Below are 26,277 nucleotides of genomic sequence, written 5' to 3' on the forward strand. Positions count from 1 at the left end.
GGCTTTTTGATGTTGCCAAAGGGGGGAGAAACAGGGTTTAGAAACTTAGAAATTAGAAGCTTAGAAATCAAGAGGTCATTAATTCCAAAAACATAGGGGGAGTATGGAATGAGTGAACGTTATATCTTGAATATATTCTATCTTGTATCTTGATTTCAGGAATTAAATTGTCATCATAAAAAAAGGGGAGATTGTAGAAGCAAAGACTTTGATGTTTTGATGATGTCATGTGATCATGTGTTTCTCAAGTTTAATTCAAAAGGATCACGCGCTTCTCAAGTTTAATTCAAGACAAGAATCCAAGAAATTCAAGATACATCATCAAGAAAATCTCTAGTGATTTAGGAAGGGAATTCCAAGTTGAAACAGCAAGAGGTTTGGCCAATGAATTTAAGCTAAAATATTTTTACAAGAGGGACCAAAAAGTTATTAAATTTTTTTATAAAAATATGTTAGAAGTAGTTTTTTCTCTTTGCAAATTATTTTCCTTTATCTCTTCTTTATGAAAATAAGAATCACACATTTAGATAAATAAAAGACTTTAATTTTTAGAAACACAAAATAAACATTACTACTATATTTATATAAATTAAAAAATATTTAACCTTTTTACTATTAATTTGTTTTCACAAAATCATTTAAACATAAATTACTTTATTTTTAAATCATTTTCAGCTAAAAATAGTTTCACTAAAGCAATTTTATATAAACTCACACCAAATGAATTTACAACATGTTTGGATTTAGGAGTGTCCATTGGTTCAACCGACCCATTAATAGCCTTATTAAAAATGGTGACATGTTGGAAGGTTTCAGGGATCAAAATACACTTCACCTCATGTGAAAATCAACAAACTCCGCCCATCCATAAATGCTGGTCATAAATGCTTCAAGCACTCCATAGGTTGTAGATTTCATGCATATTAATATAGAGAAGCATCAAATCTTTTACGTTAGCTTTTGCCTAGCTCCACGCTCTAAATTTAAAGGCCTCCACTGTTTCATCAAGATCTCTTTGTTTATCCTTAAATTTCATATCATTCCTCAACTTCCAAATTCTCCATAGCACCAATGCCCACACAGTCCACCATACATGTTTTGCTTTCTTACAGAGAGAGAATGAGAGGTGAGAAAGGAGGGGAAAGGGGAAGGGGGGAGTATAAGAACCTAAACAGAGTTAGGAACGAACACAGGGACCATACTAGCTATTACTTCACAAATTTCCCAGAGAGCCACAATGAGGAAGATTTCTGGAAGACTTTTATGAGATGGGGTAAGGTGAGAGACATGTTTATTGCTCCAAGGAGGAATAGGGGGGACAAAGGTTTGGTTTTGTGAAGTTTAGAGAGGTTGATGACCTGTTGAGATTGGGGAGGCAACTGGATAACATTTTCTTGGAAAATATGAAAATGTTTGTTAACCAGCCTAGATTTTCAAGACCAACAACATATGGTAAAATCAGAACTATCGAGAGCGATAAAAAGAAGAATTGGGCTGGTATAAGTGGGTTGAAGGAGAAACATCAAGAACTACGAGGAAACTAAGTTGTGAAAGGCAAATCTTATGCACAATCCATTACTATGCAGAGTATAATATTGAACTTTTACAGAAAATTTTGGTGGGAAGATTGAAGAAACCAAAGGAGATTTACAACAATAATGAGATATTACTTATGGAAGGGGTGTGTTCACTCAAGATGAGATATATAGGTGACAACCTGGTTCTGCTTACTGCGATGGATCGAGAAGACATTGTAGACGTCATTAAGAAACCTGAAGAATGGTTGACAGATTTGTTTGAAATCATTGGCCCATGGGACGCAAAGGCCACTCCGGCTAATCGCTTGACATGGCTAAGAATCTCTGGAGAGCAAGGAGTGCTTTGAGCAACTAGCAAACACAATGGAAAGGGAAAGGCTTATTTCAGTTGATGAACAAGCTGTACAAATTGAAAGGCTCGATTATGCATGTGTTCTTATCAGAACCTCATCTATTGAGGTGATTAATAAGGGTATCAATAGGGCTCAATACTTTATCAGAATAATAGAGGAAACAACATATGAAGAACAAAATCAATGCGGGTGTTGGCAAAAGGTTAAGACGATGTCTGATGAGGATATGTTGCAAGTAGTATGTGTGGTGAAAGATGCTTCCAGCATCTCATAATGTTTGGTTGATGATGCGGAATGAGGTGAAGAGGAGCCAGAGGTAGCGGAGGTGGTGTCAAAAATGTTGACCGAAGGAGACATACTCAATTTACATGTACATTAAATATACATTAGAAATTTTAATGTTATATATAGTGATATTAATTATTTTATAATATAATTGGCCTATTAGCTCAGTTGGTTAGAGTGTCGTGCAATCCGTAAGCAGCATTGCTGGCTGGTTGAGGACAACGATGGCTTGGAGTATGATAGCGACTCAGAGGACGATGAAGATGCTAACAGTGACAAATGGGATTGCAACTATGGCAGTTCTGCGTATGCACATGAAAATGGGTTTGAGCTTTGTTGGAGCAGTCGTCAAGGTCGGCTTCTTCCATCAAGGCTTTCAGTTTTGTTATAATAGCTTGGAAGGTTTCCTCCATGGTTTTGGGGTTTTGGGGAGGGGAGAAAGCTAATGGTGGAGGTAATAGTGATTGGGGGTAAGAGGGAAATGAGGTTGGGAGCTCTGAAAAATATGTAGGTAAGGGAGGAATATGTACAATATGGCAGTGGTTGGTTATTGGTTTGTACGGAGGTACGAGTGTGAATCGTAAAAGGGATTTAGAGGGTGTGGTGTGAGCTGAGGAAGGGAAAATGGATATGATGGAAAACTTGTTTATTATGGCCATTGTTGCAAAGATAAAGGGGTTTGGGAAGAGGGATTCAGCAAGGGAAATGAACAACAAGAGTAATGCAAGTGGTAGCAGAGAGGTGTTGTGTGCAGCGGTAATGGTGGTTGTAGCTATTACGGGCACAAAAATGGTGACAATTGTTGTTGTTGGCACTGAATTTGCAGAGGTGAAGGGTTATGGGAAGGATAGTATAGATGGTGGTGGAGATCTGCAGTAGATAATGGCAATGACAGTAATTGTGGTGATTGCGACCACTGTAGCGGTGGTGACAACGATAATGGTTGGGAAGGGTAGTATAAATGGTCATATATGGTGGTGGTGGTGGGTGTGGAAGCTGAGTAAGGTGATGAAAGCACCATTAGGCATGAGATATTCTATTTTATCACTACTATCATTCTACCAAAATTAAGATAAACCTAAAATTGATGTTCTTCTTTGATAATTCTTACAAAGTGCATATCCTATTAAACAAGAGTTTATAAAAAATACCCACCATATAAGTAACATAATTTAATATTTTTAAGGAATATAAAATAAAACTAAACAATATAAAAAGATAATATCTAAATCTTTTAGTCTATTTTGGATTTTTCTAGTCCATTCTTATTAGAAACTTATATTACAACATTAATGATCAATAAAATAAATTTAATCATTTTTAAAAACTATAAATTTAATCATTTTCAGAACATACAAGTTAAAAAAAATTACCAAAACATACAACTCCCCCTAATATTTACACAAACATGCATAAACACTATTCACAATGTAAATTGGGGTTGGGGGGCCAGAATTTACACTGTGATTTGCAAAAAAAAAAAAAAATTCAAAAACCATTTGAGAATTCAGGTCCCCTAAACCCGAATCCTCAACGTGGTTTTTCATTTTTTTTCATTTAAAAAAAATAATTTTTTTTGAAATATTTTTTAGAAATATACATAAAGGAAATTAATAAAATTAGAGAAGATTGGGAAGTTAAAGAAAATTAGTTAAAAATAGTACAATGTAAATTAATTTTGAAGATCTACATTAGTTAAAAATAGTACAGTTGAAGAATGTTTTTGAATTTATGAATAATGTGAAATGAAATACATTGATAGTAAAAAAATTAATTTGTTTGACTAGAACTTCCGAGACGATGGGGGGCATCTATTTTTTGAATGACCAACTAGCCTGCAGATTGAACAACGTTTTAGTTGACCTTTTTCTCTCTCATCCATATTAGTTCGTATTCTTGTAGATTTTGCTCGACCTTTTTTGTTTCTCCTCATGGATGGATTGGCACATAATTGTGGTCCTTCATATGGTGGCAGTAACCATGATGACACATGTCTGCTAACGGGGCTTTGTAGACACTTGACACGTAATCCAATGTGTACACTAGACTAACATATTGCAACTAATCTATATTGATGTGCTTACATGTGTACATGGCATATGTAGCTTTTGAGACTTCCCATAATCACATGTTCTTTGATCCAGTCTGATAGTGAATTTTCCCATTTGACGCCTCTCTCGTATTCACTATTTCCTCAACTTGAAATTAAAATTTTTGGCGGCCAAACTATTGAACGAAGTAAGTGTTGAACTTAGTTTCTTCTTTATTGCAATGAGTGTGTAAACTTGTCCAAAGGCGATCATTGCATCAACCTGAGTCCCACGATTAACAAAATATTTGTTTAACTTCTCATACGTGGCTCTGACCAACGCAGTGATTGGAAAATTTTGATTTTATTTAGCACTGAGTTTAGTGACTCTACCAAATTGGTGGTCATGTGTCTCCACCATTTTCCGTTATCCCATGCCAATGTCCATTGCTCCCTTGGTATTTGATCAAGCTAGGCAGTGTCGTGTGGGTTATCTTCTTATAACTCCCGGTAGTGACGAAAAAACTATGGTTGAGTCATGGCATGCCCTTTAGTTTGAAAAAAAATGTAAATCTGAATGCTAGTTTAATGTTAAATAATAAAATATTGTGAATTAGAATATAAACAAAATATCTTACCCATACTCGAGATGCTTTTTCTTTCATCCTCATTTTTGAACTGTTTTTTGTAATTTTGACCAATGTGCCGAATATACAACACATGTAACGAGTTGTCTGTTGTTCACCCACTGTTAGGTCATCTGTATGCACTTTTGATTGACTCGTGTCTGTCAGAGATTAACCATATACCATGTTGTGGTGTCACACGTGTTCTCAAGTTTTGCAAAAAAAAAGCGTCAACCATCTGTTGTCTCACCCTCGACAATGCCAAATGCCAATGGAAATATGTTGTTAGCCCCATCTTGTGCAACTTCAATTAATAGCATTTCTTTGTATCTTCCATATAGCCATGTTCCATCGATTTGCATAATGGGTTTACAAAATGCAAATGCATCAATACATGCCTTAAATGACTAAAAAAGTCGACAGAATATGACGTTGTTTGGAATTGATTAGTTCGACTCATTCAGTGTTGGAATAGTTTGAATCCTAACAATTGTGCTAGGGACGAAAAGTTACAAAGCTTGTAGGTATTTGGGAAGTATGTTGTATGACTCATCCCAATTACCACATACATGCTCGAGGGCCCATTGTTTTGCTAGCCATGCTTTACAATATGTGATGGTGTATCCGAACTCTTGTCTAACAAATGCGCTAAATGTAGGAATGGTTAGTTTCTCGTTTTCTTCAACCATCGCAAGGATATTTTTGCCTACAAGTTTTGAATCCATCTTATTGTGATCTTGTGAAATGGTTAGCAAGACACATGTGTGAGGCCCTTCTATCATTCTAATTTCTCAAAATTTTAGTTTTTTCTTTCGAACGCTCTAAGTTTCCATTAGCACCCCTCAGCTGGACAACATAAAAGCCATGTATCCTTCTCACGCCTCTTGTATTTGAAAGTAACATGGTTCTTAATGTTCCACATTTTTAGCTCGCCAGACGAAATGTTGACCAAAATATAGCTCGCCATCCTGTGAGTCAAATTGTTGTTGTTGGTCCAAAAAAATGCCTATAGTTGGGGTTGTCAGCCACTTGGTTGTCACCAACATCAGCGCTATTTGGATATGGATGATAGACATTTTCAATTGATGTTGGTTGGAAAAGGAAGTATATGTCATTATCATCATTGTCGTTGATGTTGTTGTTGTATAACAAAATTTCATCTTTGTCGTCACTAAAGTCACCAACTACTTCATCTGGCAACCCATTTTGAGCATGATAGTCATGTGAAATTTCGTTGCTTTGAGACTAAACAACATGGATATTAGTAGTTGGGTCGGCATTTAGGTGGGAGGGCTCATTTAGTTGGGGAGTCATCTCACAGTAGTTTGACGATCCAATAAACAGTTGTGTGTATAAGCTAATATGGGTATCAAATTCAGTGGGTTCAAAATGAGGGATGTAATAATCATTTGTGGCATGTATGGGATTGATGTGTAAGAAGATGGGCCTTCATGATAGGTTTGAGTATGGTAGTTAGTGTATGGTGTTTCGTGAATTTGTGATGATTGAATGGTTGTTTCAACATTGGTGGTAGAAGAAGGTTGTTGTTCATATTGTATGAGCAACTGAAATCCACTTAAGCATTGATGTCGGTTATAGACATCAAACATGCCATCAATATCCTCATCGTCAGTGATGGTAATAGCCTAGAAATTGAACATGTCGGACCTAGCAAAAATAGGGTATCGATAAATGACTGCGGTTATGGTTTGACCTCGGTTTAGGCCTATCGTACGTTGGATTTTTGTTTTCAAGGCATTGAAGGTCATGCCTCTCTTCGTTGAAACAAGTACATTATTTTCGCCCTTAAATTCTACGCCATCGTCACAGTCAGCTACATAGGCATCGTAGTAGACTACAGTAGGGACATTTTCGTTTCTACTTGCCATGGAGATAATATGGTGTGTTCTATATGAACAAGGTTTAGAGACTGAGTGATTTGGTTTGGAGACTGAAAGTAATTTGAAACTTTTGTTGTGAAGTGTTTTCTGTGTGTAGACGAATATGTTTGGAGACTAATTTATAGTGTCGTGGTATGAGAATTTGTTATAGATAGATCCAACGGTCATCATTGCACCGACAATTTCAATGGTTAAGATTGCCTCTATAGTGACATGAACAGTGCATTGATAATTTTTGCGGTCGAAATTGCGCGAACATTGCATCGATAATTTTTGCGGTCAAAAATTGGTCTACAATAACATCAATTGAACAGTATACTAATGCACACAATGGCATAAGCAGTGTCTCTGTAGGATTCCTGACGCGCACAGTGACATGAACTACAGTGACATGAACAATGTGTCTGTAGGATTCCTGATGCACATAATGACGTGAACAATATTACTAACACATATAGTGACATGTACAATGACACTGCATGATTTCTAACGTGAACAGTGGCACGCACAGTTTTTCCACACTAATAAAAACCATCTCAAACGGCTTATTCCATACAGCTTATTACACACACCTGTTCTTTTTGAATATCAGCAACTAAATTTTCAATTGTTTGATTGTGCAAAGGGACAATGGAGGCAGCAACATTGTTATGGAAACAAGATTGTCACTGAGCTTCAAAGATACAAAATATGGTAAGTACTAATTAAATGATATTATAACCTTTTATTGTCGTGACAATTATAAAAATATAACTTTTGTTTTATAGGGACAACCACCAATAATAATTTCCTATTGTCATTTGATGCCCCCTCCTTATCCTTTAATTGAGTTTTTGCTTGCTCATACTGGATTTGCTGATGTTGCAAAATTACGACACTTTAAAATTGATCATCATCTAGTGATTGCACTTGTTGAGCAATGGAGACCAGAGACTCACACTTTTCATCTTTCTGTTAGAGAATGCACAATTACACTGGAGGATGTAGCACTACAGCTTGGTATAATGGTGGACGGTAGGTCAGTCACTGCTGAAACATACTATGATTGGGAGGAAATGTGTGAACAATATTTGGGTGTGGTTCCGCCAAATGGAGAAGCAATAGTAGGCTATGCCATTAAGCTTAAGTGGTTGCAAGATAATATGTCGTGGCTTCCCGCAGAACCAACACAACAACAGTTAGAAACATATTGTAGAGCTTACATTTTGCGGCTAATTGGTAGGGTTTTAATGCTAGACAAGACGGGAAATCAAGTTCATTTTATGTACCTCAGTGTGTTGGCTCATCTCGAACGAGTCAAGCACTATAGTTGGGGCTATGCTTGTCTAGCAACATTGTATAGGGAAATGTGTAGGGCCACTAACCCTGATACCAAAACCATGGGCGATTGTGTGTCATTATTGCAATTGGGCATGGTATTGCATGCCCTTCATTACAGCAAGAGCTAATCAGACACCATTGTATCCGTTGGTTACGAGTTAATATGAATCTCAAATTCATTGTTATATGATTAGCATAGTATGTATTAAATTAATAATTTTTCATTTATTAGATGGGGTGGCGGTGGATTAAGCTTTACTGGTACACCACATGGAGATGTCATCGATTATAGAATGAGATTAGACCACATGAAAGCTGAACACGTAATAATAAACTATAGGTTACGTAAAAATAATGTTGAGTTTTCTGTTTTTAATAATTAATTAATTATTCCTTTTGTATTATTTCAATTCTTGTGGAATCCATATCTCCACTTTTTGGATGCTTTGGAGTCGAAAGCTTTCGTAGACTCCTCCATATGGACAACTTGCACCCCTGTAATTTGTTTGTCGATAGTAGAATGGCACCAAGCGGATAAAGTTCAACTTCAATTCTGCCTCCGACAAGGCATACCAGATCCCCCAAAAAACATGGAAAAACTTCACAAAATCGACATATGAGGTTGAATTGACACAAATTAGGCTGAAAAACATGCAAAGTGGATAAGGTATTGGCAACAACGTCAATCAATGATTTTATAGGGACATCTGATTATAGGGCATGCAAAGCATTATCAGGAATACATGGTGTGGTATTAGAGTAATACTATTTTTTTTAAAATATGCAATCGCTAAGTGAATCGTCAATGAATTTCGAAACTAGTCAATCCTCCAGGGCAACAAACATCGTGCAACCAAAATGTAATCCTTCATACACACCAATTCCCCCCATGAAAGATTACGTTCCACCCACATACACACCAATTCCCCCCCCCCCCAATGACGAATTATGTTTTTCCTAGTCCTTCGAACATGGACTACACTCCACCAATTGTCCAACCAGATGATTTCCTGAGCAATGTTTTTGGAACTGATTGTGGCATGCCAGCATCAGCTCGTGAATGCATGCATAGCCTGCAGAACGAAGTGGGTAACTTTACTCCACCAAGTTTCAATTTGATGTTTAGCCAAGATGTTGAAGTGAATAATCCATCATTGCATGATATACCATATCAATGCCCGTGTCGAAATCCAGGACGTAATAGGAAACGCCCTTCATGTGGAACAGGACACCATTGAGAGGATTAAGTAGTCAAATTTGTTGTATGATGAAAATATCATTCTCCAATTAACTTATGTTGAACTTTTCGACTTACATTATCTTCACATTCCTTTAATTTTACAATTTATTTAAGTACCTTCATGACAAACAAATATGACAACTGAACAACACTGTTCAAACACATCAAACAAATGCCAAATATATAATAAAAACTAACAAGTAATCAAAAGCAATACAACAACAACATATGTTAAATAGTTTATTCTAACTTCATGGAACTATTCAACTTCTGCTCCATCTCCGTCCAAATTAGGTCATTAGCGTGAGACAATGATGGTGAAGTATGAACTTCAACTCTAAGTTCCATACATATTACACTTGGCATGTTTGTGAATGTATTAAACATGCACCAAACATTTTCTTCATCAGTAATTGGACATGCTGCTTACCCAACATGCCCATTCATTTTGTGTATAGGACAATGATACCAAATTGAAGTAATTGTAGATGAAACATCAGCATCTGTAATTGATGATTGTATTACACTAATTATGTTGGCCAACGTCATTGTTGGGTACAACAACATCAGTTTTGTATTGTCACTGGTGAAGAATGTGTTTCCACTTGAATTGTGAGTGATCTCACCATTGACATAAACAAACACATAAATTGGGGCTGAATTCTTTTTTTTTTGCACTATTCTTTTTTGGCTCACTAACACTTTGATGTAACTATTCAAAGTATAGGGTGATGTCATGTAGTTAAATATATTATCAATCATAGGTTAATGGTAAGCGTGCTTTGGAAGCTAGAGGCGTGACAATAAGACAGTCGTGCAGAGGGGTTTTGGAATCTTGAGGCATTACTGTAAGGCTATCATTTTAATGGCAATTGGAATCATGAGGCATGAAAATAAGATGGTTTTTTTAATGGCCTTTGGAATCTCGAGGCCCCACATTCAGACAAAAGCCATGTGCAAGACAGCCTCACATGCCAAGTATCATTGCATGTGACCGCATAGTGAACAATTGCACACAACTGACGAACCCTATGTGATCGATTAAAGGTGTTTTTTATTAATGCGAGTCACCACACATTATCAATGCATGTTATTGAACAATGAATGCCTGCATGCAACGGACAAAATCTCAATTAATTATGCTTTGGACCCTTGAAACAATGTTTAAATGGTCATGTTATGCATTTTTTTAAAAATTATGTCCAATACATTACTAATATCAGTGACACATTTTTTTTCCTTTGTTTAAACGTCAAAGATTTAAAAAAAATATATCATCCACTAGTTCCTTGGACAAAAACCTCAAATTAGGAGAACAAAATAATATATATATATATATATATATATATATATATATATATATATATATATGCTTTGGACCCTTGAAACAATATTTAAGTGTCCATGTTATGCATTTTTTAAAATTATGTCCAATACATTACTAATATTTGTGATACATTTTTTCCTTAGTTTAAACATCAAAGAATCCAAAAAAAAAAAGGCAAAATTGTAAATTTGGTCCCCCAGTTTATCTCCAGTTTCGGATTTGGTCCCCTAGTAATTTAATTCATGAATTGGGTCCTCCTATTTTGTAAAATCGTGCAATGTTGTTTCCCCAGGCCACAATTGGATGTTGACCATTACAAATGAATGTTGACTGCCACGTGTCACGTTCTTATTGAATGATGACTGTCACGTGTGATGTTTTGATTTATCAATGAAAACAACAATGCATATCATCTTTCATGGAGTTGACATCCAATCAGAACATGACACGTGGCAGTCATCATCCAATAAGAATGTGACACGTGACAATCAACGTCACTTGCTAACGGTCAACGTTCAATTGTGGCCTGGGGACCAACATTGCACGATTTTACAAAATAGGAGGATCCAATTTGTGAATTAAATTACTGGGGGACCAAATCTGAAACTAGAGATAAACTGCGGGACCAAAAATGCAATTTTGCCAAAAAAATATATCGTGCACCAGTTCCTTCGACAACGACCTCAAATTAGGAGAACAAAATAAATAAAAAAATATGCTTTGGACCCTTGAAACAATGTTTAAGTGACCATTTACTAGTTCATCTGAATGCACAGTTAACACTTGTGAGTCACCTAACTATAAACAAATTCTATAAATACCACTGATAACTGCGAAATATAAGCTAATTTGATAGTCGATTTGGAATAATGAGCGAGTGTAATTTCTTTACTTTATTATTGTTTTTAATGAAATAATGAAGAAATTAACATTTTTGCTATTTTACATTAACAAAATTCAAAAGAAGAAGATTTCAAGTGCTTTAGAGGAAAAATTGATGCAAAAACTGGAAGAAAAAGCCTTGACGAAAAATTGGAAGAATTGGAAATCCCGCTTAGCGCATAAGACAGGCCCAGCGCGCAACACACACTTAGCGCGAAAAAGGCCCACGAAGAAGCTCAAAGGCGCGCTTAGCGTGAAAGCCCAAAGTCAGCGTGAAAATTAAGCTACCTAGTGCCTATATAAGGAGGGGGAAGCAGAAGAAAAAAAGGACACAAAGAGTCTCAGAGCTATCAAAAGCCTGAGGTTTATCCCTTAGGGAAAACCCTATTTCCTTAGCCATTCCCTTTTTCTTATTACTAGCCATCTATCACCTTCTTCCATCTACATCAACCCCCTAAAGTGTAAAAGCCTCTCATGACTATGAGAGGCTAAACCCCTTCAGTTGGAGCCTAGCAGCCAAAACCCCTTATAATGTAACTGTTCTTCTTATCTATTAATGTAATTTCAATTTCTATTGTTCTTTCCAGCTTTTCATTGTTATTGTGTGGTTTGGTCATCCATGCATCTGTTTTTAGAGGTTATTCATTGGGAAATGGTAATGTCTAAAGAACTGGGAAAGGGCATCTCAACATTGCATTTCTCGGACCCCCACAAAGGTTAAGGAGTCGACTGAACATCTCAGCCATTGGCGGGAATTTCGCCCACTGATTTTTTAATTGTTTAAAAATTAAAATAAAACAATTATATCTTTATTGTTAGATCCCTTAATTATTTGACAAAAATTAGTATTTTTTGTATTGATGGTTAACACAACTTATGTAACTTATCTAAAAGGACATTATCAAGTTTCTTAAGTTTTACTCAAATTGAATCATTTACATTGATTTTTAAACAATCAATTTAAAAAATATAATGTTTTACATTAATTGTGTTGACAATCAATACAAAAAATAACGATTTTCGTCAAATAATTACAGGTTTGACGAAAATTATATAATTATTACATTTTAAACAATTGAAGGATCAAATTGAACTTTAAAAATATAATTAAGAGATAATTTTATAATTAAGCCTTTTTTAATTACACCTTTTTTAAAATGTTAACAAATATGAGTTATATAGTCTACTTAGAGCTTACTAAGATTTTATAGGCTCGGAACAAAAATATAAATAGGACCTTTATATATAAGTATTTAAAAACATAAAAATATATTTATTAAAACAAAATACACATGTAATTTTATTGAAAATGATATATTTTATTATATTAAATGAATTCAAATTTCAAAAAGACATTTATTACATTTTTTATTCATAATAAGACATCATATATAAGTATCAAATTTTTTTATTCAACTACTTCTATGTTTTTATCAATCATTCAATTTATGTCCCAAAAATATTAAATACACATATATAAGGTTACCTCCTAAAAGAAAGAAAAATACACATAATATGTATACATAATTTTCTAAAGATTTTATACAATCTTATTTCTTTCATTTCTCTTTGGTTTATTTTCTCTTTTTCTATCTCATCACATCTTCTATTACATGTAACATTCTCTTATCAATAAAGGTTAGTCTAATTGATAAGGAACATACTCATATCTAAAAGGACGTAGGTTTGTCATTGTTGATGTGCAAACCTTGTTGGTAGGTAATATATAAAAATCTCTATAAGGAGTTCTGTCCTACCTCTCGTAAGCCCTCAAGACTTAACTCAACTAAACTTATATGTACCAAAACAAAGTCTAACATTCTCTCTCATATCTCTTACCACTCAAGAAATATACACCACCCCAAAATTATATAACAATAATTTCTAATTATTTTTAAGGTCTCAACTTTTTTCTAAGTGTTTATTAATATAAAGAATATTATTTCATTGTTTGAAGAGATAATGAGTTATTTTTATTATTAACGAGTTAAAAATTAATTTTTTCTTTAACGAAATTTGAGGTCAAATTTGCTTTTAAAACTTCAAATATGATATCTAAATATAATAAATATTTCCTATCGTTATAGTTGCTACAATCAATTTTAAAAAGGGTTATATAAATTTTATTCCCCATAAGGTAGAAAGGTTTCTTTTTAGTCTTTAATATAATTTTGTTTTTATGGTAGTCCCTACAACTTCGGGGGGAGAAAGATTTAGTCTCTACTATCAAGTAACAACACAACATTAACCATGACATAGCAACATCATTTATAGTTCATTCATTTTACTTCATCAAAGAGTTTGACATAAGAGTCACCTATAATTGTTTTTGTTAAATTATGTTTTAAATCTTCATTTGTTCAAAATATTTATCGATGTCATACTAGTTGATGAGAAATAAGAGATTTAGAAACATAATTTATCCAAAAAAAAAACATTTGTTTGTCCCTATCAATCTCTTTGACAATGTGATAAGTGTGAGGTATCAACATAGTTGTCATTGTTGTGTCGTTATTTAACATTGTTACTTGATAGCATCAACTAAACAAAACATCAAAGATTCATTGCATTATGATATTTCAAAATAATCTAAAAATTCATTAAACATGAATGTATATATATTTATGTAATGCATAAGAAAAAAACTAAATTGACAATGTAATTCACATGTCATAATTTAATTTGGATATAAAATTAAACATAAAACTACGAGGCAATAATTCTAATGTATTCATAAAAATGAAAATAATATTAAAAAAATATTACACAACCATATAGACTTGTTAACAAAATTTGGGCTCCTCTAGTCATGGGCCCTCTAGACATAGTCAGGGCCGACATGAATCTTTGTCGAGTGTTGCTAGGTGCACCAAGCATTATTGCTGGTGCACCCAACATTCTAACAAAATGGAAAAATTGCCCTTTATTGTTTTTCCTCTTACGGATCAAGTTGATCCGTACGTTGATCCGTAAGAGGAAAAACAATAATTTATTAATTATACATTTAAAAATATTTAAAGATATTTATTTTATAATATAATTTATACAGATATTTATTTTATTAATTATAATATATTTATAAATATTGATTTATTATAAATAATTAATTTTTTATTTTCATTTCTACTATCCCCTTTTGTTTTTTGTGCTTCAGACTTGTGTTCTTCGTCTTAGTTTTTAGTTGTTGAGGTATAAACATTGGCAGGTATTTGGAATTGTTTATTCTTTGCTGTCAGTGCTTCTCACTGTTATCGTTGGTAATGTCGTTGTTACATTAATTAATTTGTTATATATAGTAATCTATTTTTTTAGTTGAGATTCTTGTAATTGAAAACAATTATGCAATACATGAATTCAAACAGTACATTAACTTCAACACAGTCGAATGAAATTAAATTCGCATCAAATACTACAACTAACTCATGCTAATTTTGCGACAAGGACAACTCGTCTTCCATTTGCGGTACAGGTTTACTGAAAATAGCTAAAATTTCTATTGGTCCAATATTTTTCCAGTAGTTAGACTCAATGAGCACCTTCATCTCGTCCTCGTTGGTTTTGAGTTCAATTATTTCAAATTTTATAACTTTTTCTGAATACTCATGGTTACTTGGTTTCCGAAAAAACAATCGCCTTACCATTTGTGTTTCATCAACACCATAAGGGGGAATCCCACGAGGCGCAACTTGCTTGATCAAATCCTTCAATTCATCCATGGTACATCCGGTGGGAATGTCAAAGTTTTTGGGATTTTTTCCTGTGAATGAGTAACCAAAAAACTCACTTTGGCCTGACATGTTTCACCTCCCATTGTAATATAACAAGGCACCATGAGTAGGGGTCATAGTAGTTTCAGGTAAGTTTAAAATATCATCTGGGGTTCTAGCAATGCTACATAATAACTCAATCGAACCAACAAACGAAAATTCATGATTACACATTAACATTGTGTTAACATCAGCATCATCTTTCAGTTGCATACATTGAAACCGAAATTGATTACCTGCATACGTGAAAGGCTGCTGGTAGTAAATTTCATCCAAAATTTTTTTGTCGGTTAGCTTAAGGGTATTGTGTATTCTGGTTTTTAACGTTTGAAAATCACACCTGTTAGGTACTCGAATGGGAACTGGAGTGGAAGCTTGAAAGGAAACACCACTGTCGTTGTGAACAATGGATCCATTTGGAAAAATAAAACCTAATATGGAGTTCACAACTGTCTAACTGCTTGTCTCTCCCAAGAATGCTATAGTTTTTTGTAAGACTTGGGTTGATACTGAAACTTGTGTTTTCTTACAAGGTTAGGTTATGCCATATATATAGATGAGTTTTAATATCAGTGCTGCATTTTTTAAAGATTGAAAATACGCATGCACATGTTTTATGTATGTGTTGTCAACTACACGAATGACATGACATGCTTTAGCTTGCATCAGATCTGCATGTGTAGTCATGCTGTGCAGGGTCCTTTCACACGCTTTATGTTAATGCAGACAATAATTTATCATACACGGTTTTCCAAAATGTGTAGTCAACTCAGACTGATATATCATACATGTTTTTTTAGAATTAAGTAATAATTTTGTTGTGGACGTAACAAATAAATTACATGTTCAAAACGATCAGCCATTTATAAATTGCATGTTCAATCATCATTTATGTCAACATAGTCTTTCTTGAACATCACGAAACTCTTGTAATGTTGCATTCTGCTAATATATGGATTTGGCCACGACTTCGCCTACGGATGACAATTGTTAGACCATAACAATGATACAGGCGGTAAGGGACAACGTTCTTTTAAATAAACCTGTTGTGTATGCGAAAAAAATGTTAACTCAATCCTACAAAACTCATTGCATAATCATAAAAAAAAACACTTCATATCTACAATGTACCTCAACAAAATGATTGTCATACACATGACCGATACAAATTATACGATGCAATGAAGAATTTTCCAGTGGTTGACTTCTAAGGGGAAAGAATGTCATGCTTTGTTGTTTAGACAAGGATACAATGATTATGTTATACCTTGATGCAATGACATGTCTCATGTCCGTTATATTCATCCACTTATCCGTTGTCACCTGAATAAAACAAATATACACATCAAACTTAATTTCAAACTAAAATCTTAAAAATCAAATACATAAATTACATACCTTGGTTAACCCATCAACAAGTAGTGACATCCTTAATTCCTCAAATCTCTCCGTGCCACCAAAGAGCTTGATATAGTCTTCTGAGAAATTGGCAAGTTCTTTAAGCAGATGGTTGCGGAACACCGACCAAGAGTCTTGACCCATACCTAATAAACCGGCAACCGACTGATATCCACAGTTACCATCAGCTTTGACATCAACAATCTTATCAATGAAGTCATGCATAAATGGCTGAAACTGGTCCAACATGGGCATCATCGTTCTTCGATTCAGTTGCTCAGAGGATGATGTAGTACGCCTCACCGACTAATTGCTATTTTGTTGTGATTCAAAGGCATCTACATACTCCCAGTAAGATGGATCGCGCTTTGTTGACCTTGGGTTCCTGCTCGTAGTTTTCTTCGGTGCCCCCTTTGTGTTAACCTTTGCTGGATGAGGACACATCGAATTCCGATCAGGGTGTGCAATTTCCCAAAGTTTACTTCTTAGAGTAAACTTGCCACAAACATCAAGTTCTTCGAATTTTTGGTATATTGTTTCCATTACGTCCTTGATGCCCACCTCGGGCTCAGATAACCCTTGGTCTGAAAAATTGAGTCTCCTCCAGAACATATGGATTGAATCCAATGGGATGCAACCACCAACATATTTGGATAGCTCACAAGCACAAGGAAGACCAAGCGTGGTTCTCACCACGCAACCACAACTTGAGGGATTCTTGCCAGCATAGTCAACACGCTCTAATTCAGCAGCAATCTGATTTAAAGCATACCTTGAAACCATTCCAAGTAGCCTCCTGTATAAGGTTTTTTGGAACACATGTCCAACGACATGTGTACTTGTTTCAAATGATGCTTTAATCTCTGTGTGTTGCAACATAATCATGTTGTTCATGGCATCCCACACACTGCATAAGTCTCCAATGTTATTTTGTAACAGTTTTTTTAAAGACGAGTGAGCAGATTTAACCCTACATTTTAAATACACAAATAAAAATAAACATATACAATAATACAATTCCATAAATTTTTCAACGTTAATAGAAATAGTTGAACAGTTTCATACATGTTTGTTGTTGTGTTTCCTAAGTGCATCACCTTATTAGTCCAGGCGGAAACAAATTTTTCCTTGTGTGGTATTATCCATGTTTCCTTGACATAGTCAACAAACATTGGCCAAGGTGCGCAAGCTATTTCGAACTTCTTCAGGCATTCATCAAACTGTTGTTCCGAAGGACAATCAGTCAGAGATCCCCAGCAATCCATGACATAATCCCAAGCATTTTTTTCCGCAATTAGTGATTTACATTTGGCCTTCACATTCTTGTTTATGTGAAAGATGCACAACAAATTTGTGCATTCAGGGAATACATCCTTCACTGCATTCATCAATGCTTGGTCTCTGTCAGTGACAATAACTCTAGGGAGGGCATCACGCTTTAAAAAAAGGTCTCGGAAGCGTTGTAAAGCCCATACCAAATTATTAACGCGTTCACCCTCCACATATGCAAAACCGGCAGAGAATGTCATCCCAGTCGGTGTCACCCCAACAAAATCGAGCAATGGAAGTCTATACCGGTTTGTTTTGTAGGTGTTATCTATCAAAAACACCAAATTACATGCGTTGACTAACTTCACTGAATCAGGGTGACACCAAAAGATATCACGAACCACGTCTTCATCCTTTATTATGTGCCAATGAATATATTGATCACGTTCAAGAAGCTTCATCAGATGTTGCATTTCAAGATCGCTTCCTCTTATGGAAGAACGGAATGCATTTCTTGCATTGTATATCTGTTTAATGGTCGTACAACTATTGGCATTGTGTTCCTTCAGAGTTAGCAGAATGTTTCTTGGCTTCACTATGGACTTTGTCATATCAGCAATAAGTGTTTTTTCAGCTTTAGTCAATCGCCCCGCATATGGATGTCCAACTAATGACTTGGCCAATTCATGATTATGCACTCCACAAATCAACTTCACCATCCAGCCTTCTCCTCCAATCACTGGCTTGCAACGAAGCTTGAAGGGACACCCACATTTCCTAGTCCCAGTGTCTCTTCTGATAAATTCTTTTTTCCTACACTTATACTCGCCACTCCTTTCACAGCCAATTAACACAAACGTAGTCCTTCCTCTACTACATGTGTTTGTGTTCGACCTTAAAATCACCGCCACAAATCCGTTTTCATAAGCCACGGATCGAGCCCATCGCAAAACATCCTCTCGGCACTCAAACACCTACAAAATCCACATAATTTAAGTTTTCTACCAGTATTCATTTTATTAAATATGTGACAAACATTAACATTATAACCTGAGAAGTCTTGAACGCATCCGAACAATCAACATGTGGTTCATTCGCACTACATGATTCTGCATTTTCATAATACATATCCGCTCGTTCAAACATTATTTCATACATCCACTCATCTTCGTCCATCTAACCAAATCAAACAAAAAATGGTCATACAAAAAAATTAGTAAGTCAAAAGAAAAAAAGGAAAATAAATGCAAAAACAGCAAATACCAAAAATAATACACTTACGGATCAAGTTGATCCGGAAGGATGTTACGGATCAACTTGATCCGGAAGCTGCTTAATACTCTTTCGGATCAAGTTGATCCATAAGCTTTTTCCGGATCAAGTTAATCCGGAAGTCTCTTACGGATCAACTTGATCCGGTAGAGTATTAAGCAGCTTCCGGATTGATCCAGAAAAAACTTATAGATCAAGTTGATCCAGAACTCATCCATACGTCTGCGACAGTCAAACCACCATCTGTGTACCTCGTTTGCCGTCACCGACCACCGCAACGCTCGACGCCAGTACCTTCACCTTCACCGCTGCTACCCCCACAAACCAAAGGCAATGCCACACGAAAAAGAGAAAATTAGAAGCACAGCGTTTCTGAAAATGGAGGTAAACAACTTTTCCAAAAAAAAGTTACATTTTTAAGGAAGAAAGGAGGTAAGGGCAATTTTAGCATTTAAAAGCTTTGCTGGGTACACCTAGCAACACTCATCTTTGTCTCACCCTTTAATTTCACCTTACCTTCGGAGAGAAAGCTTTCCAAAACAATAAAGGCAGACACGTAGGAAGTTTTAACTTCAAGACATGTATTACATTTACTCTTTGCATAGGAAGCAGAGAGATGGAAGAATATATATATATATATATATATATATATATATATATATATATATATATATATATATATATATATATATGATTCTATGTTCATTTTCTTGGTATAATGACCCTTACAAGTTTTTTTTATCTATTGTAAAATGGCCTAAAGGTATAATCCAATGAGTACCAAAAATATAATCCAGTGCATTTTTTCTTTTTTCCTTGGGACTCAAATTGTTTATTATTATGCGGAGCAAAATAAAATATTGAACAACACTTCATTTCAAGCCTCGTATCCTAATGGTGAATGTCTTCATCTTTTAGTCGAGTCTAAAATTATTTACTTTCTCATTTCATCACTAATCTTAATCATCATATCCTCTAGGTTCAAGTTGCAAATTTTAAATTGCTCGATAAAAAAATAATCCATCATTAACATGAACGAGATAGGTAGTGATTTCCTACTTAAAACATATGCTACTTTTTTTTTCTTTCAATAATGGTATTAATGCGTAAAATCATAACCCTTTGAGATCTCAATCAACACCTCTGACTCATGTTTAATTCCTTTCTTAAATAAATTTATTATCTGTATATACTTCAAACCTATGCCTTGGTAACTAGTTGTTCATGAATTTGAATCCGAAAACATACTCTTTACTTATGCATAGGTAAGATTGCACAAAATGACATTTCTCCATACATTCACATAACGAGAACCTTCGAGCTCTGTGGTGCGTTATTTATTTATTTATTTTTATCATATGTATAACCTCAAACTCGACTCCGTAGAGATGATGTTGCCAAATCGTTAAAGCAATTACCACAGGTTCTAATTTTTTGTTATTGTGGCTAGACTTCTTTAAAATGTTTAGCTCAGTTTTGAATTGACGCATTAGGAACTCCACATTTGTTATATAAAGAACAACAAAAATCTTCTCATACATAAATGAAGTCCACTATAGATCGCACAATATTATTATTTCAGGAAGATATTATTATTTCATTTTTTTCATGTGTGCGTTGTAGCTGAATCATTTATGGCTATGGAGAGAGGAAGGGAATACAGTGCCTCAATGAAGAGAAGACTAGCCAACTTAATTGTTTCTAGGCTCTGCTGTTCATGTTTTTAAGCCAACAATCTTTTTCCAAAGCTCAAATCAATATTTCATGTAATCAGCATTGTTCAAGTTACACACTATTTACAACAGGAAAAAAATGTTTCTTCTGCCTCCATCTTTTTTTTTTTTATTCTTTTCCCTTCATCTTTTGAAGCAATGTGTTTGGACCAGAGAATGAAAATAGAGGATAAAAATATAAGCGATATATTCAAATTTAAGTATATTGTAGGAAGCGAGAAATCCACATGGAACCCTCACAACTTTTCTATTTCTCTCCTCCCCCTCAACCAAACACAGCATTAGAGGATAATGCAGTTTTTTTTTTTGCCAGCTTTCAACTCCTCGTGCCTTTCTTCAATGAAGTCTTGGTTTCACCAACATTAACCTTGGTAAGTTATGCATACCAACTGGTGCAGTGATCAGGTTTGTTTATTCTCAGATCCAGATACAATAGATGTGGCTTTTAGTTGCTCCAGCCTCTTTCGAAGATAGGCTTGTTTAAGTTTCTCGCGATGAGCAGCCACCTGCTCCTGCCTTCGAAGTTTAATTTCAGAAGCCTTCTCTCTTGCTCGATTAACTTCTTCATGAACTTCCCTACAAATCAAAATCAATTAAAAGAATTAGATTAGCCAAAGACTAGTAATATTAATGAGAGATAGTTAACCCAGAAAAATCATGAAAATACTAAAACATATCAGAACTCAGAAGCCTCCCTCCCCCTCTCCCTGAAAAATTCAAAACAAAATAAAATGTATACAATACAACCTTATTATTCCTTAGTGTCCCCCCTCTGTCTATTTGAAAAAGACAAATGGGTTGTCTTTGTACTCTATCTATTCAACAGGCTCAACCTAGGAAGAATTCATACTTACACTACTAGTAGTGTATTACCTCAACATTTTATAACATTATCTTTCAATATAGTTAAACTTGAACCATCAGCCAGCCAGTCAACAACTCACCCAGCCCAAACCAGGAAAAACAAAACAACTCTGGAACTGTAAATATCATACCTATTATCAATCTCGAAATGTTATAATACAAACTAAATGTTATATACTACACATAAATACTAAAAAAAACAAAATTAAAGAAAATCATGATAAATAATAAGTCAGTTTACACACATAATCACAATCATTATAAGAGCAATAACATGGTAATAAAGTCAAGAAATGGAAGATAATGGTGAAATTAAAAGAAAAAGAATATAAGAAACTAAATCAAAATTAACAAAATGTGATATGGAAAGTCTAAATGAAGAATAGAGGATAGGGGAAGGAGTCTTATTGAGTATTTTACCCAAAAAAAAAAAAAACCCAAACGCTGTTCTAAGGTTAAAATGGCCAAATGGGTTTTTAAAGCTATATCATGATAGCACCACTATAGTATGTGAAAAGTGGTCATTGCAGCTGCAATAACCACTATTGAAAACCACTCTGCTAGTCAGCTATCAGAATCCAATAGTGGTGCAGGTCTGTCCCTCTACTCTACTATAGCACCGCTATTGACTACTATGAGTGATATAACTGCCGCCCAAAGAAAAACTGAATAAATAAGCCTGCGGAGAATTTTTACAAGAAACACCCAGCATAAAATAACTTTTTGTTTCAGAGAGTAACATAATTTGTTGGCAACCCAGAGAACACCAAATTGGTTTATAAGTACCAATTCGCCATTCATTTACAGATTGGTTCACTCCCATTCAGGTTTCAAATCGTGAAAAAAGACAAACCAAGTACAGAAAAGGAGATAAGGTATGCAAGGTAGGGCACAAAAGATAGCTATGAGATGGTTAATCAGTGAAGCTTAGATTCACCAAAGACAAAGTAAGAAGCAGAGAATGAGTGCGAGGAACTATCTGGATTCTGGAGGAAGCAGAGCATGAAATGGATGCCTATTGTCAAGTGGGAACACCCATTTGAACTATGCAAATGACCAAAGTGATGATTGTGATTTGTGAATGGTAACCATAAATCTTCAATTTCTTCATAGTAGTGTTTTAAATCCTGGATAGTGGCATGTAGTGGCCGGCCCAAAAATGCTACAGTGGGATAGCAAATAGCAGGATAATTGCTATTTTGAACTTTTTTATATAGTCTTATATAATGTATACTGTATATAAATTCTCAAAAATGATAAAAACTGCTCAAATTTATTGAATTCATAATTAACAAAAAACAAATAAAGTCATAGGTACCTTAAACAAAACGTCCAAGTAAATACCAACAAAAGTCAAATACAAATTTCCATGACAAATGGTTAATCATTATCTTCTAAATTCAAGTCGTCTTCTTTATCACTTTCTACTATATAGATTTCAATTTTGGAAATTGAAATCCAAAAGATAGCCCCTGAAACAAGCCCAAATTGTATTTGTTCAGAGGGTTCTTTTGCAATCAACATATAGTGTCACTACAGCTGCTATTCAACCCAATATTTGATCTGGCTATGGCCACTACACTAAACTGCTCCACTACAGCAGCCCCTATAACGGGTAGGGACTGCTCTACTATGCCGCTACAGCATGCTATTTAAAACCCTTCTTATAGCATTACTATAGTTTTCTTGTTCTAGTTTTGATGGATGCAAGACAGCACGAGTGGAAGAAGAAAAAAAACTCGTGAGGCAAACCGATAGCCTGCCGACTAAATTCATCCCTTTTATTTTCTGGTCAGCGACTAAATACATCCCTTATGTACTGAATACTTCTCCAAGTGACATATTGGGAACCTGGTAACTATGGTTTCATTTTCACACCCTTTTTTTTTTTTTTGATCAGCAAAGATAAAATATATTTATATAAAATCTAGAAGTACCAAAGGTACTGATTACAAAGTTAGTCACCATAAAATGGTTCCACAGCCAGACAGCATAAGTCTGATTGGGAACCAAAATATGGAAAGCAAAGTATACATGTATTGATCCCTACTTCCTAATGAAACCCTACTGCTGCAAAAAATGATGTCTGAAATTACTAGACCATTGATTAAAATGTAATGTAAAGTCCTTCTCCAAATTATGGAGCCAAGTCCACATTAAGAAAGTCGCGTCTTCAACCTTTCACACCCTTAATTCTAATTCCCAGTATCATCTCAATTCTCAAGAGCTTCACATTGAATCCACCCAAACTATCTAGTCTAACAACATAGACTTTTCATCACATAACATGGTATAACCGTATAACGCAAAAACATAAATCTCATACCTAATATTGCGTTTATAATCAGCATTGTCAACAGCTCCAGCTGTTCGCCCAGGCCCAACAGGCTTCATGTTAAACATCAATGAATCATCATCATCATTAACAGGACCATCTTCATTTTGTAGCAACACATCACGGCCCAGTGGCGGTGGCGGCAACTCATCATGCTCAATTCCCTTGCGGAAAAAATCCACACAATACTTCTCTTGATCCTCCTCATCCGACAACTCTCCATTCACCAACTTCTCATACAACTCAGCCTTCCTCTCTAGCGCCGCATAACTCGCCGTTCCATCACTCACCGCCTTCAACTCAAGCTTGTCCCTGACACCAAAAATTGCTACAATTTTTAAATAATGATTAAATCAAAGGTAATAACTAATAGGGTAAAATATATTTTCAATCCCCAGATTCCTTCCGGTACTTTCAGAGAAAGTTAGTTTTAGTCCTTGAACTTCAACTTTGATCAATTTGATACCCCTGAACTTTACAAAAGGCATTGGTTTTTCTCCTCCCAAAGGTGAAATCTGTGGGACAAAAACCACTGTTTTTCTAAAATTCAGGAACCAAATTGATCAAAGTTAAAGTACGGAAACTAATACGAGACTAAAAACATATTTGTCCCCTCAACTTGGTTTTAGTTCTAGAACTTTGATCAATTCGGTCCCCTAAACTTTACAAAAACCATTGTTTTTTCCTAAACTTCAGGGACCGAATTGATCAAAATCAAAGTACAGAGACTAATACCAAGTTCTACCGAAAAAATACACGGACTAAAAACATATTTTAACCTAACTAACAACAAGTAACCAATAGAATGAACGAGATATGATACTTGTGAGCGCGGGCATCGACACCGCGGTTTTTGACGGAGAATTTGTCTTTGGGGGCGATTTTGTTCTTGGCGCGTTGATACTCGGCATCGGGGCCGGCCAATTCGCGTGATTTTTTGGAATCTTCCTGAGACTTGTATAGTTCAGCCTTCAATTCGAGGATTGAGGATGCGCCAACGCCAGCTATGGCTCGGTGCTTCTTTGGCATTATCGACGATTCCGTTAGCCATCCTAGGGATTCTGTCACCACCCTCTTCTTCCCGGTGGTCTCTTCCCCCGCCATGGTTTTTTTCTGCAACACAATTTTTTATTGATTAGGGTTTGTGTTCTTTTAGCCTGTTTGGTTCACTGTGTCAGGTTTATTGGATGGAGAAGGTTGCAATTTTGATGTGCATTGTGTTCTACATTTCATTTGCTTCATTTTTTATACTTTAATAAAATATTAATAGTGAATAACTTTTTAAGTATTTAAAATATTTAATTTTGGTATACTTTTTTTTTGACAGAATTTAGTTTAATTTAATTTTGGTATACTGTCAATATATTTGAATTAAATTTTATTCAAAATTTGTATAATTACTTCAACAAATTTATATTTATTGTAAATATTAACTATTACGAGCAAACATAATCGTAAGTAATAGTGATTATAAAACTTTTAGAATTTGCGTAATATTTTATATTTGGTAAAATAATATTAATACTTTTCATTCTAGTTTAATAGGCATTCATAATTAAGATAAAAAAATCATATTATTAATCAGTTATAAATTACTGTCAATGATTAACATTTAACGTAACTAGTGACATAAGATAATGATTTATGTCATTTAATCAAGTGTGATTTAGAGTTAATCCTGTAAAAATAATAACGTATCAATACATGGTTATAAAAAATAAAGAGTTATAAATTACCTTTTATATGAAAAAAAGTTTACATAATGTAAGAACTAAAATAAATTAACTTATAAGTCTACTTGAAAATGTTCAAAAAATTACGCGCATGGATTTCTGTATGGTAAATTACATAATCCCTTTCACAAGATCTTGATATACTCTTTGAGAGGACGGATTTAAAAAATATTTAACGGGTCAAAAATAAATTAAATTTAATATACGTAATTATACTTCATGGTTGAGCTCTAATAGCATGACACTTACAAATAGTTTTGAATCCCTGGACTGCGAAAAATTTTGCCTACTACGTAAAGATCAGGTTGCAAATGGAGCCACATCTCATTCTTAATTCTTTAGAAGCTTGTAAATGTTTTAAAATAGTTAAACAATACAAGAAAACTATTATCTACGCTAACACTC

At 34.7% G+C, this 26,277-nt stretch overlaps 2 protein-coding genes across 2 annotated transcripts; one reads left to right on the forward strand and one right to left on the reverse strand.

Annotated features, from left to right (window-relative positions):
* The first annotated feature begins 7,535 nt into the window (after positions 1-7,535).
* On the forward strand, positions 7,536-8,180 carry LOC114368145 (protein MAIN-LIKE 2-like). Its single transcript, XM_028325487.1, has one exon. It carries the CDS (start codon positions 7,536-7,538, stop codon positions 8,178-8,180), a length of 645 nt encoding a protein of 214 aa, XP_028181288.1.
* A 12,698-nt stretch (positions 8,181-20,878) lies between these two features.
* On the reverse strand, positions 20,879-25,365 carry LOC114425331 (uncharacterized protein At4g18257-like). The gene is made up of 3 exons (XM_028392218.1): positions 24,963-25,365; positions 24,131-24,451; positions 20,879-21,516 (listed from the first exon to the last, which is right to left on the reverse strand). The coding sequence occupies exons 1-3, from the start codon at positions 25,241-25,243 to the stop codon at positions 21,342-21,344; spliced, it is 777 nt and encodes a 258-aa protein (XP_028248019.1). The 5' UTR covers positions 25,244-25,365; the 3' UTR covers positions 20,879-21,341.
* Between the last annotated feature and the right edge of the window lie 912 nt (positions 25,366-26,277).

Source organism: Glycine soja, chromosome 9, assembly GCF_004193775.1.
Source record: "Glycine soja cultivar W05 chromosome 9, ASM419377v2, whole genome shotgun sequence".
Classification (NCBI taxonomy): domain Eukaryota; kingdom Viridiplantae; phylum Streptophyta; class Magnoliopsida; order Fabales; family Fabaceae; genus Glycine; species Glycine soja.

Bases quoted from the DNA above. Each gene is read 5' to 3' on its own strand.
- LOC114368145 (XM_028325487.1), top strand. From the start codon at position 7,536: ATGCCCCCTCCTTATCCTTTAATTGAGTTTTTGCTTGCTCATACTGGA.
- LOC114425331 (XM_028392218.1), bottom strand. From the start codon at position 25,243: ATGGCGGGGGAAGAGACCACCGGGAAGAAGAGGGTGGTGACAGAATCC. The intron at 24,452-24,962 runs GTATCATATCTC...TTTTGGTGTCAG, and splicing joins GTCGATGCCCGCGCTCACAA to GGACAAGCTTGAGTTGAAGG. The intron at 21,517-24,130 runs GTATGAGATTTA...TTTGATTTGTAG, and splicing joins GATTATAAACGCAATATTAG to GGAAGTTCATGAAGAAGTTA.